The sequence below is a fragment of the Aspergillus ibericus genome (assembly GCF_003184845.1).
Source record: "Aspergillus ibericus CBS 121593 unplaced genomic scaffold BO80scaffold_29, whole genome shotgun sequence".
Taxonomy (NCBI): domain Eukaryota; kingdom Fungi; phylum Ascomycota; class Eurotiomycetes; order Eurotiales; family Aspergillaceae; genus Aspergillus; species Aspergillus ibericus.
Window position 1 is genome coordinate 152,920 of NW_020292127.1, and position 12,172 is coordinate 165,091.

General features: G+C 51.3%; 6 protein-coding genes and 1 non-coding gene across 7 annotated transcripts; 2 read left to right on the top strand and 5 right to left on the bottom strand.

Annotated features, from left to right (window-relative positions):
* Nucleotides 1–51: 51 nt before the first annotated feature.
* On the bottom strand, nucleotides 52–1,162 carry BO80DRAFT_466231 (DUF3425 domain-containing protein). The gene is made up of 2 exons (XM_025722768.1): nucleotides 1,011–1,162; nucleotides 52–959 (listed from the first exon to the last, which is right to left on the bottom strand). Exons 1-2 carry the CDS (start codon nucleotides 1,156–1,158, stop codon nucleotides 187–189), a joined length of 921 nt encoding a protein of 306 aa, XP_025573626.1. The 5' UTR covers nucleotides 1,159–1,162; the 3' UTR covers nucleotides 52–186.
* A 924-nt stretch (nucleotides 1,163–2,086) lies between these two features.
* BO80DRAFT_478001 (YybH family protein) lies at nucleotides 2,087–2,658 on the top strand. The gene is made up of 2 exons (XM_025723263.1): nucleotides 2,087–2,144; nucleotides 2,202–2,658. Coding segments are annotated over exons 1-2 (420 nt in total). The 5' UTR covers nucleotides 2,087–2,143; the 3' UTR covers nucleotides 2,621–2,658.
* A 336-nt stretch (nucleotides 2,659–2,994) lies between these two features.
* Nucleotides 2,995–3,080, top strand: BO80DRAFT_t202. The gene has a single exon. It is a non-coding gene; the product is annotated as a tRNA-Tyr (tRNA).
* Nucleotides 3,081–3,337: 257 nt separating this feature from the next.
* Nucleotides 3,338–4,442, bottom strand: BO80DRAFT_385511 (sulfotransferase family protein). Its single transcript, XM_025716987.1, has 2 exons — nucleotides 3,740–4,442; nucleotides 3,338–3,694 (listed from the first exon to the last, which is right to left on the bottom strand). The coding sequence occupies exons 1-2, from the start codon at nucleotides 4,406–4,408 to the stop codon at nucleotides 3,443–3,445; spliced, it is 921 nt and encodes a 306-aa protein (XP_025573628.1). The 5' UTR covers nucleotides 4,409–4,442; the 3' UTR covers nucleotides 3,338–3,442.
* A 972-nt stretch (nucleotides 4,443–5,414) lies between these two features.
* On the bottom strand, nucleotides 5,415–6,803 carry BO80DRAFT_312827 (Zn(II)2Cys6 transcription factor; the record flags this gene model as incomplete). Its single annotated transcript, XM_025715047.1, has 1 exon — nucleotides 5,415–6,803. A coding segment is annotated over one exon (1,389 nt), but the record flags the coding sequence as incomplete, so codon positions are not given.
* Nucleotides 6,804–7,523: 720 nt separating this feature from the next.
* On the bottom strand, nucleotides 7,524–9,182 carry BO80DRAFT_410522 (uncharacterized protein; the record flags this gene model as incomplete). Its single annotated transcript, XM_025717925.1, has 1 exon — nucleotides 7,524–9,182. One exon carries the CDS (start codon nucleotides 9,180–9,182, stop codon nucleotides 7,524–7,526), a length of 1,659 nt encoding a protein of 552 aa, XP_025573630.1.
* A 483-nt stretch (nucleotides 9,183–9,665) lies between these two features.
* On the bottom strand, nucleotides 9,666–11,778 carry BO80DRAFT_456619 (uncharacterized protein; the record flags this gene model as incomplete). The annotated part of the gene is made up of 3 exons (XM_025722185.1): nucleotides 9,666–9,712; nucleotides 10,350–11,530; nucleotides 11,711–11,778. 3 exons carry the CDS (start codon nucleotides 11,776–11,778, stop codon nucleotides 9,666–9,668), a joined length of 1,296 nt encoding a protein of 431 aa, XP_025573631.1.
* Between the last annotated feature and the right edge of the window lie 394 nt (nucleotides 11,779–12,172).

The window sequence follows — 12,172 nt, forward strand, 5'->3', positions numbered from 1 at the left end:
AAGGTCTTGAATAAGAAAGATGAAAGGAGATAAATCATCTGACATATAAGTACGTCTAGGACCCTTCCCCACTTATTGGCTAAGTTCTAGTCCTATGGTTCGGCGTAAGCCGCTCACATTAGCGCCCTGCCCGCATTCTCATTACGACATGAAATCCATCTAAGCCCTAAATTCTCACTTCCGCCATTACTTTGCAAGCATCACTTGATTAAATCGCAGCAACGGTCGCCAATTTAAAGGCCGATCCCCCCTCTTCGCCCGCCAAAAGTTCGTCGACACAAGCAGCTCCGGTGACCCCGCCAGCAACCAGTGCCATTTGCGCACAAACTCCTCCGTAGCCTCCCAGTTCTGTGGATCCCACGGCTCACCCCAGACCACCAATGTTGCTCCCGTATTCCGGGTATCCCAGAACGCCATCAGATCATGACACAAATCATCTTCATCCAGATTATCTCCCGCCAAAATCATCAGATCCCGCATCCGGGGAAAAGGAAAGAAATCTAGCCAGGGATGGTGCGGCACCAACCGCTGAATGACTGTCGGGCGCAAACTGGCAGGAATTTGCTCTTCATCGTAGTTCCCTGGTAGGGGAAGTGGAAGGTTGAATATGGATAGCGCATCGTCCGGCTTCATCCACTCCCGGGTCATGCCGATGGCGCGGATATTTTCGTTGATCGCGCGATGAACGTTTAGTCGATGCAGGCTGATTAGGTGCTCAACCTGGGGTGAGCCCATCAGGAAGCTTCGGTGGGCGATGGCTTCAAAGTGGCGCCGGAATTGCAGGGCACCGGGGGGGAAGAGCGGACAGTCGAGATCATTATCGTCTGGATCTGCGGCGTGGCTGAGAGGATAAGCAGTGCGCTGGACTACATGGCTCGACGTGGATGGCATTGCAGGGGAGGACTCTGTCGCCGGACGAGATGGTGATGTGTCATTGGCGGCAGCCTTACGTTTCATGCCTAATCAGGGGTTAATCTATGCAATGGTCCGAAGCAGATGGTCATCCGTACGATAGGTCCGTTGGTTCAACCGGTTCTGCAGCCGTCGTCGTCTTTGTCGATCTGTCACTCCGGTCCAGTCATCTTCAGCAGCCCAGATATTCCCTTGCTGGGGCATGTGCGTCAGGGGGACGTTGGGACGATTTGCTGGGGGCGTCATGCTGGCGTGGATGACAGAGTTCACACAGGCCCGTGGGGGAACTACCGTTACTATTAATGCAAGTTGCTGACTGCCAAGCCATGCTGACGCGCTAGACTAGCCTGGGATCCATTGGACCCTGTCTGCAATGCACGAACCAATTTGACCTTTGAATCTGCCACTTGCAATGAGGTGGCGCAGCCTACCAGTGCTTTAAATTTGGGCTGCTTGGCATCCGTGGTTGGTAATTCGGCGATCCGTGGATCGGCTGTCATCCTGATTGTTTTGGGTATATCCGATATCTCCGTTGATCAACTCCACAGCTCTTCTGGCCTTAGGCAGACACCCTTGCAGACGGGGATTATTAATCTTTCAGGTGAGAGTGTGTTATCACGTGACCTACGCACATAATGTGGCGGTTGCCATTAGTGGCTTGAACGCGCCAGAAGCCTCCCCCCACTCTTGGGTTGGGGGGTCCTTATCGGCCTCCATCCCACCCATGTCTCTGAATCCTCATAACATCGATACCTTAACAGTCCAAATAAATCATTGCGCTACCATATATGCATAAAGTAAATCATTGAGAAACCATCAATTTGATGGGCACATGATCAAACCAACTCAAGGACAACACTAATGGGACGGATATATATTCTCACCGCTTAACCCTAGGAAAAATGTCACGCCGATATACTTGCCAATTGAAGTCACTCCGCGACCGGATAATTATTTCTAGAACCAAAATGAAGTCGTTCCGAAGTGTTTGGCTACCATGTCGAGAGTATGGATAAACCAACCTTTGTCCTGGTAGCTCTATGTTCAGCCTTTTCACTTCTACCAGGCTTAACCCCCACCTCAGTGAGTGGGGGTACTCCCATCTTCGACGGACGGAGTATAAAAACACACCCAATGCTGACATCTCAAGCTCTAAAGGCCTCAATACTGCACTGTAGTCAAAAAGGTCTCAGGTACAATGTTTTAAACGCCAAGAATCACCAGTTAAATCAGTAAGTCGACCCACATGAGAGCCAATAACCGATGTATATAAAGCTAAACCTACGCAGTGCCATCCACCGATACCGAAGAAATCACCGCCGTCCTGCATGCCTACGGCGCGGCCTTGAAAAGCCGGAATGTGGATGAGGCCATGGCACTCTACACCACCGACGGAGTGATCATGCCTCCACATTTCTCCGCAAGTGCCGGCACCGAGGCTCTCCGCGAGTCGTATACGCGCATCTTTGCAACAATCCAGCTCGTCATCGCTTTCCAAATCGAGGAAATTGTTATCATGTCGCCAGAGTGGGCGTTTGCTAGGACGACGGCGGAGGGGACCAAAACGATTCTCGCTACGCAGGAGTCGGAAGAACATGCGAATCAGGAATTGTTTATTTTGAAGAAGGAGAGTGGCAAGTGGTTGATTGCGAGATACGCTTTTTCGAGTATGAAGCCTTTGGTACAGAATGGGATTCGGAGGAGTTGAGTTGGATACCGTTTATGGATTGAATAGTGATACTTGTGATGGTTTATCTTCTGATTAGGGCATTGTATCGAGGGCGTAGTTTTATTTATGTTGCCAATTTTTGGACTCCGTTCTAATGTACTAAGACTTGCCGCTCCTCGGCAGATAAATATCGACATCCATGCGATGCTGACACATTGATGTTTCCCTTCACCACAAATCTGTATGGTAATCCTTTTTCGACAGGTGACATGAGGTACGAATGTTGTCAAATCCCATGATACCCTGGCGTTCCTTGGCATGTACTAATGGACGAACCTGTGTCCAATCCACTACTCTGTAGGATGACAAACACATGGAATATAAATGAAAGACGAGTATTCGTATCTCAATAACCCCTGATGGTCTAGCTGGTTCATGGCGTCTGACTGTAATATCAATTGTAATCAGAAAGTCCCCGGTTCGATTCCGGGTCGGGGGATGATTTTTGGACCTTTTGCTTTTTCGCCAGCAGTCATGTGGACCTTGAGCCCATGATCTGGATCATGAGCAGTGAGCCCACAGTGGACCTAAGCTGATCCACCTGTCTAATCAGCGGGTGACAGCTCCCGATTCGTTGCGGAGGCCTGTCTCAACTGCTTCTTTTCCGCCGTCTGCTGCCTTGGTGCCTGATTTCCGCTCCGCTGCGGAATCTTCGGTCGCAGGTTTAATGGTCAGATTGTTAATACAGAAATATTCGCCCAATTTCAAGAAATTCACTCCCCATCGTCTACCTAGGGCCTTAAACCTATGTGTTCATCTCAGCCTGTAGTACCGTGGCATTTAGAATCTCTCCTTCCTCGCTCATGCCCTGAATATCGCCCTCATCCATCCTCCAATCATTTCCGCACACCCATTGATGGTCTTCCGCCCTCCCCTCCCCTTCACCCCCAGAACAACAACAGCCACCACCACGCCCACAGAGGTGAAAGTGACCGCAAAATTGGCCAAGGCTCGTTTGAATCTCAGATGTACAACACCCTGCACATTTTCCCGAAACGCAGCCGGGTCATTAGCTTTCGGAAACGGCACATCCGGAACCTCCTTGCCCAAGAACTGTCCCCATCAGCACACATCCATCCACCCAGGCGCATAACATACCTCACACAACGGACCCCACCCATCCTCCACATTCCACTCCAACAACCTCTCCCCCTCCACCAACCCCCGTACCATCCACCCATGTTCCCGATACACCCTCTTCCCATACCTCTCCAATCCCTCCCTCGCCGTCCTCCCCCGAAACAACCCCGGATACCCAAACGTGACATACAACCTCCACAACCAAAACAACTCCGCCGTCCACATTGCCCAGAACCAAACTCCCCATTGCTCTTCCCCCTCCGCTACTAACGTCCGTAACGCACTTCGATGCCATGCGTCGATATCTCGTCTCGTGTTTAAGATTACTTTTGCCTCGGGATAGGCTTGTAGTATTTCCACGGTGAATAATGCCGACGCGGTGTCTATGATCGCGTCGTAGGGCCCGAGGATCGCGTCGAATTCAGCGCGACTGATCTGGATGTCCCCTCCGTGGGGGGTATGGGTGTGTTTTCGTTCGGCGAGTTTCGCCCATTCTTGTGCGTAGGGCGGGTCTTCGAATACGACGTCCCAGCCGTGGTAGGTGGTGAAGCCGAGGTGGGTGAGCGCGAGGCTGAGGCTTTCGGTTCCTGATCGGGGGAGACCAACACAGATCACTTGGAGGGGTTTGGTGCGTGGTCGGGGTCGGGGTGGGGGGTAGGTGTAGATGGTGGTGAGAAGGGTGTTCATTGCAGCACAGTGAGGGGAGAGGTAAGATTGGATGGGGTGGAAGTGGGAGGGGATCTTGGGTGGGAATGCGTTTATTTAAGATTTGGCTGCCAAGTCTGCAGTTCTTGGTGACTGACTTGTAAATTTCTCAAATCATGCAAGGAGAATTTCAGTAAGCATAAAACTAGAGCTAGGAAATATAATTATGTAGACTATTCCATAATCCAGCCAGTGCGTCTAATGTGGCAGAGGCCAATCAGGAGAGGATTGTAAACTAAAACACGCCATTGAATCAATAGTACAATCCTTACTTGTTTGCCTGTTGGAAGTATTACAATCCGTCAAGACTGTAGACCGAACACGGAATGTGGATACTATTAGGCGTCCCGTTGACGTGCAAACTTTCTGTATGAGAATTCCAGACTTGGAAGTCCCTAAATCGTGTGGATTGTTGATGGTCTAGGTGGTCTATAATGTCAAGAATGTAGGGGTATCCCAGTTGGCTATGTGTCTCGGACATAGAGCTGGCGCGACCGGCAGAAATTGGCTGCTGATGGAACTTCTAGGGTCGGGACCCGGATCTGAGTAGAACTTCGCCCCGCCAGGACATGAACTTTAATTGCAGATATCGGATCAAGAAATAGTTCTGGCTAGTTACCGATGAAAATGTTGAGATAATCCTTGAGCGGTCCTGCCAAACCGGCCATAGCCCGACGGTGGTTGATCTGGGTATGCCGATGAAATCAATCTATAACACTGCAGACCATAAAATAGCCTACTCCCCCCCAGCCGCTTTACACAAGTCGCCATGGTCTGGTTGAAGAAGTTGGCAGTCTTGAACAGGTGGCCAGTCCTTGCCATCGAGCGCCCAAATATCCGTGGCTATCTTCTCGTTCTTCTCGAGCACCACGAGGCGGACTTTCTCGACTCCACCCGCTTGATATGCCAATTCAGCAATGACTCGACCGGCAGCGTCCACCGTAAAAGTTACACCAGCAGGCAATGGCGCGGTACTCTGATACATCCGCAGGACCAGCTCCTTGAGGACTTCATTGAGAAGATCGGCATTCAACGACGCACTCAAGAACCCTTCCACCGATCCCCAGCGTTGAAGCAGATCAATTGCCCGGCAGTAGATAAAGTAGTCCGGGGACCCCCATGCAGCCGTATACAGACTCGGTGCCATGAGGCTGTGTTCGGTAAAGGTGGGAGGGTCCTTGTCGAACTTGTCCATGGCCGTTTCAGCGGCCGCCAGCAGAGCCAGACGCTCGCGGACGTACCCATGCGCGGGCGGGCGAACGGGGCTGTACACGGCCACTTTGACCCCTAACAACGCCGTGAGGCAACTGAGTCGGATCAGTTCCGCCTCGCGTTGTTCTTTGTACCGGGCGGGATTGGAAGACATGAAAGAGGTTGTGCCGTATCTGGCGAGGCAAAAAGTGTCAAATTGTTGCAGGTATCGGGTCACGTAGTAGAGTAGTTGGAGCTGCTGGCGGTGGACGGTGTCGTAGTTTGCCTCCATTTGGGGCCCGAACGTCTTCATACCGGTCGCCATAAATTCAAAGACCGTCTGTTCCAGAGGGCGCCAAAGCTGCCGTGCCTGCCGTATGTTTTCGAAGGGGCACAGGTAGCTGTCGTAGGGCTGGGTGTAGATAAAGTCGCTATCGCAGCGCAACGGCGCGACCGCGCAGTAATACCTGGATCCGGCCTGCAGAGCTAGGAACGACTCCACGATACATTCGTCTACGGCGCCGGACGGGATCTCCAGCCCCGACGGCTGTCGCTGAATGTTCATCGATTGTAGGATCCGGAGCCCGCTTTGGAGATGAACAGATGCGCGATCAAAGTTGCCGTATCGTAACTCCGCCACGATGAAGAGCAAGCAGCAGACCAGAACGACCTGCTGCAATTGGGGGTCCTGCGACGTGCGTCGCTTGATGAGGAGGGCCATTGACCGTCCGGACTGTTCCAGTGCGAATCGATACCAGATATTCTGCAGATCCTTCTTTTCTCCCGGTCGGGGAAGGTGACCTTTGATGTTGTTGGCCTGGCTGACGGCACCGAGCGCGACGAGCGCATGATACACGGCGGGCTCCGCGTAGGACAACCGGTGAATCAGGTTCTGCCAGAGCGGCGAATCGAAGAAACCCACCAGGTGTGGAAGCGACCGATGTTGGAAGAAGGAGAGGCACCTTTGTTCGTCCGAGGTCATGATCCACTGGGGCTTGTGGGTGAGTTCGGCACGGAGCGAGCCACCGGGGCTGACGCCCGGAGGGGGCCGGTGGGTGTCATATCCACACACCCGGCCTGTGCTGCTGCAGTTCTTACAGGCCCCGGGGAATTCGTCACACTTGACCCGACGAGCTCGGCAGGTGCGACAACCGGTCCGGGACCTCTTCGAAGGGGTCTTTTTTCGTGGCTTTGCAAGTATAACGGCTTTGGTATTCGACTGGGTCGGTGTCGCTGTCTTCATCGTGAAACCTTTGCACTGGCAGGAGGATTGGAAAGTGCGCGAGTCCGCGCTAGTTTAAATACCTGCGGCTCAAGCCGTTGACCTCGGAAAGGGACTAGGCTAGAGAAAGAGGATGTCTCAGGGCCAATCATCGGATAACTCCTGGTGCGCTAACCGATCCACGAATCTGGGATGGTCTTAGCGTGATGCGGACGGATGCCGTGCCGGGTTGGGGGGAAGCAGGACCAATAGGGAATCAGCCCTGGCCGAGAGAAACAAGATCAGCATATTAATAATGCAGCAGGGTCCACCACGCTTTGCCGAGAATTGGGGGCGGAATTGTATTCCTCTTATATCGCATGTCTTTCTCACTCAACACTGTAGGGGAATGTTCGCCCCTACTAGCTACGGGCCGAGTCAACTTCAACAAGCAACACAAGCAAGGCTGGACGCCAGTATTCAACACTGTTTCATCAACAACATAAGTTCTTAAATTACCTGCTGGCTGAGGAGAAATACCACTACTGTATCTTTGCTATATTGGCAATTCATTGCTGAGAATCGTCCGTCATCAATCCAGACATTATGGTCTATCCAATCTTCCACATCAGATCTTGAAGCTACGTGGCCATTTCCAGAATCCCTGTCCGCTGTCAATCCTGCACGGGAATCATCAATGTATATTCACTCATGTATCCTCTTCTCGTCTGGAGGATACCCGTCGACTCGCAGCCAGCCGAAGATACTTCGGGTTGCATTTTGTGATGCTGACTCCTCCCCATGATCGAGAGCTTCATAACTGATTGTGACGTTAGGCAGCTCTGGCTCCGCCAGTGGCAATGTTGGTGCAAGAGCGGCCTCGAACGACTGATGTACCACCCTACCATTTCGGCACATCCACTTCCAACCTGCATACAGAAGGCCTTGCCCGGTACAATTCGCATGCAGGCGGACGTCAATTTCCGTGTCTTTTAGAGCGGTGGCCCCAAACGGCCTCCACGGCAATATGGGCCATCTAGGGTGATGTTCCTCTTGGGTAAGATAGAGAATGCGACATTCGTCGGAGCGCTGAATAGAGTTATTTGCGGCTGGATGGACAGGCTCTTGCAGGAACGATTGCATGGTCCCAGACCACACCGCAGCATGTAGCTCAGTCGGGATTAGTCCGAATTGCCCATGTTGTAAGACTTCCTTCTGGATGTCCAGGATTGCTCCTCTAAGCCAGAAGAAGGCAAGATGCGGAACTCGATTCATCAGCATATGCGTAAGAATGCGCTTGTCTTCAACAGAGTTTATCACAGCGAATATGGATTGCAGCCATGGGCTGACAACATTGCAAGCTATGCCAGGCTCGTAGAAGACGCTGAACAGCAGGGAACGGATTCCGCTTGTATTGCAGCTCAAGGTGAGGAGTTTGTCCAGATAATGGGCCTCCTGTACCCAAGAAAGATCAAGTTGCACTTTGCATTCGGATGCCCCCACTTTACGTTTCAGTTCATGGAGAAATATTGGTCTTGGCAGAACGATATTTTTTCCACTGTCACGCAAGAGTGGAAGAAATAAGACGGCCGATAATGCTGCATAGCCCTGATCTACAATGTCATGCAGAGCGCAGTAATCAGATAGAAAGCGGAAAGCAGTTGCAGTTGATACAGCGGTGTCTGACAGCAAACAGTCGTTGTTGTGAGAGATAAGACTAAACTTCGAGTTTGCTGGAAGCGTGATTGACCAAGGGGATCGAAATCTGTCTTTCCCAATCGCAATATATGCTTCCCAGCCCTCTCCTGGAGCTAAAATAGCAGCCCACCATCTTGCTGCATCATTATTAACAACCCCTACGCCCGCCAAAGCCGGATCCTGTTCTCCGTGCTGCTCGCTGCTGCATGCCTTGCTGTCTGTATATGCGAGTATTGCTTCGGGCATGAGTTGAGCCCAGCGTGCTGAAAGGATATAACTCCATGCAAATATCAATACCGAGAGGTGGTCTTCCTCCGCATTGAACCATTGCTGGTGGCTTGGGTCTAGGTCTGCAGACACATTCAGAGGAGTGAGATAGTTAATCGAGACAGGAATTTGAAGATGCCGTTCCAGTGGAGGGATGTTGCAGTGCTCCGATGATCCTCTCCAGGTCGATGTTCCAGAAACAGAGATATAGTCATAGGTGAGCTTGAGATCCAAGTCATCTGGAAAGTAAAGCTGGTGGTGGAGTGCTGGCTGGATCTGGAGACAGGTTTGGGGAAAGCCAGGTTCCTTTATAGCACGCAGGTAGAGACTTTGCCAGATACGAAAGCCTTTTTCGTGCACAGTTCTGCGTTCTTCATCACTAGGAGCGGCGTTCTCCATAATGAACAAAGTCATGTAGGTGAGAAGGAAAATGGTGTAGATTAGAAGGGGAATCGCGAGCTATATAGGGAAGCGAGCGGGTACTACCCAGCAAGGTTTATGGATTGACTAAATTGGCAGGTTTCACAAGAAGAGTGGGTAAGTGAGCCGGCAGTGTGAATCTCATCCTATCACAGGCCTATTGTGCACTCACCTGCACTCACCCGAGTCGCGCGACCGTAAAGCAGCCTCACCCAGACAGCACCCACTCAACTTTGGACTGCGTTGAAGCCACACGCCGGGAGGGTAGTAGTTGGGAGGGTGACCATTAAGAACTCCCTCCTTTTATATGTTTGTTTATTTATCTCCCTCTCTTTTTTTTCTTCTTCTTTTTCTCCCTATATCGCGACTAGTATCCTAGTGCGCATGCTTGATTTAGACCATCTCCTGTTGTCATCAAATCCGGGGTCTCATCTAATGCGGGTCCGCTGATAACGCGGATCTTCAAGGAGGCTCCGATTGGTTCGGGGCGGGTGGGACTCCCGTAGATCCTGGATGGACTTGGCTTTGACACAATCCTGACTGTAACTTGAACATTTTGCTTCTGCAGGTAAGCAGGGTACGCGTAACGTTTCATGTTGCGCCTAGCTGCTTCTTTTTCAAATCCCGCTTTAATTGAAGACAATTAATTGAAATATTCCGTTTCTGTTACATATAATCTACGGGAAAAAGTACCCTTGAAGTTGACTTTCGGGAAAGGCAAACCGACGACACAAGCCGGAAGGAGTAGAAGATAAGTTGGTAGTATTTTGATTTGGATACTCGTGTTTAAGAAGTAAATGGATAATTCGCAAGAAGCTTCCTTTGTCTCGTCGTCATGGATAGGACCAGACATAGTAGAGAGTAGGGCGTGCGCTTGCCTAGACGTATGTGAGCAACAAGCCCTATGCCCATGACCAAAACCTTTCAAGCGAGGCCGGTGGAGGATCTTTAGTAGCACTCCAGTCCATCCCTTGGACCGGCTTGAAGTAGTAATCACTGGTTGCAATCAAGACAACAAACCAGGGTCTGCCTTCCTCTATTCATCCTTGATAAACTGCAGTATGCCAGAAGGAAATATAATCTGAGCTCAATCTAGTTCTTTACAACTCTTTCAAACACCAGCCGTGACATTAGCTCAGCATTCACTATCCTCATCCCAAAAATCTGGATCATCCCAATGAAAGTCCGGCCCAACACAATACGTGTACCCAACTTGCAAACTGCCATCGCAATCACTGCTCGAAAATGAAGGATTAACCGCCATGAAAAGGTCAGAGGACAACCCCTGCTTGACGCAGATAGTAGCGCAAGTATCCCCCTCCTGGATGGTAAACCATTTCCCGCAATAGCAGGTCGTTCCATTTGCCACGGTCGCGTTGTAAGGCGCATATCGGATAACATTGGTATAACCGCTACTGATCGCAGGCGCGATGGACTTACTACCCGTAGCATTATGGCTGCCGCCTTGGGGTGAGAGGCAGAGAACGCTACCGTGGACGGGACGGGTGGTTTGGAGGTTTGTGCAGTCGGCTTTGATCCAGGAGTTATATTTGCGGATGTCACCGACTTTGATTCGCTGGGCCCATTCGATCGACTCGCAGGTGTTGTCGTCTTGGAGAGTATACTGGGTGTCGCAGCTGAGGGGAATGCATAGATCGCGGTCGGGGACCAGCTCGGTGCAATTGTTCACGAGCATCGGGTTGCCGATTTGAATGGCTGCAGAAGCGATGTGGTATTGAGTGGCAAGGCTATCGCATGTTTGGCCGTCTGCGGTGGTGTGTGTTATGCCTGATGCGCAGAAAGCTGTCTCGACCTCGTCGGTGGTGTAGAGAGGTGCGTGGAGGTCTGTTGGGCCGGAGAGGTCGCATTCGCCTTGGAGAATCTCCAAGTTCTCCTTGTCGTCTTCGGTGTAGGCTGCGTAGGGACTGGCTTGTCTCATTTGCAGAGAGGTAGTGAAGCAGTACGAACACATCTCTGACAAGGTCATGGACCTAACACTATCAAGGACAGTGAAGGGTGTCAGGACATCTGGACAGTACTTTTGGGTTGATGGGTCTTTCAAACAGGTCAGATTGTAACCTGCGTAGATGTAGCCACCGGCTGCAGTAGGGTCGGTATCGTCAATGGTCTGATTGAAACAGCTGTGGGAAACATTGTCCATCCAGCTCTTTAGAGACTCCCCGCAGCCCTCATCGCAGATATCATCTGCTAGAGTACTGTTATCGATATATTGACCAATACCGGGGTTCTCAAACTTCATCTGCAGGTAAGGGTGACAGGGAATATTCTGGGAGAGGGCAGTCTTGCAGGTACTCGTGAAGATATCTCTGGGAGATTATGACCTCTGCGCTCACTGTGCCCTTTCAACCAGGCGCCCCTTTTCGTAAAATGCCACATTGTCGGAAATCTGTCACTACGGCTAGCCATCTCCGAGAGACCATCTGAAGGACCTCAGATCAACCAGCTGTTATGCAAAGAGCCCCTGTCTTCTGTGTCTCGGATGTTACCGGACATGGTCAGTGGGATGTGGATATCCGGAGCGATCCAGATCAAAAGATGGTTTTTTCGGAACCATGTTTACAAGGGTCCATGTCTCAGGTCACCGTACCTGGAGCGAATTGGCCTACGGCCGAATGCTAAGTGCTGGCCCCGCAGTGCAGACCCTGAGAATGATGCCATGCAGGCAAGCTTTGATCGGCTATGGCTTACTCTCAAAACCCTAGACCATCTACTCCTCCCCCTACTGGGGAAACACTAGCGTGGCTTGTGCGTTTAGATCCGTGCACTTACACCCATGCTCATCCGAGTCACTACTTTCTCAAGCGCAGTACGCCGTTTTAGGATAATAGAAGAACGAGCCTACATCGCCATCATCCGGAAGTGAGATACCTCCGATTCTAACTCTACTGATGGGGTGCTATGGCTTAGTTGGACCCGCAATTGCTTCTCAGGGGTACGGTTGCCATCGC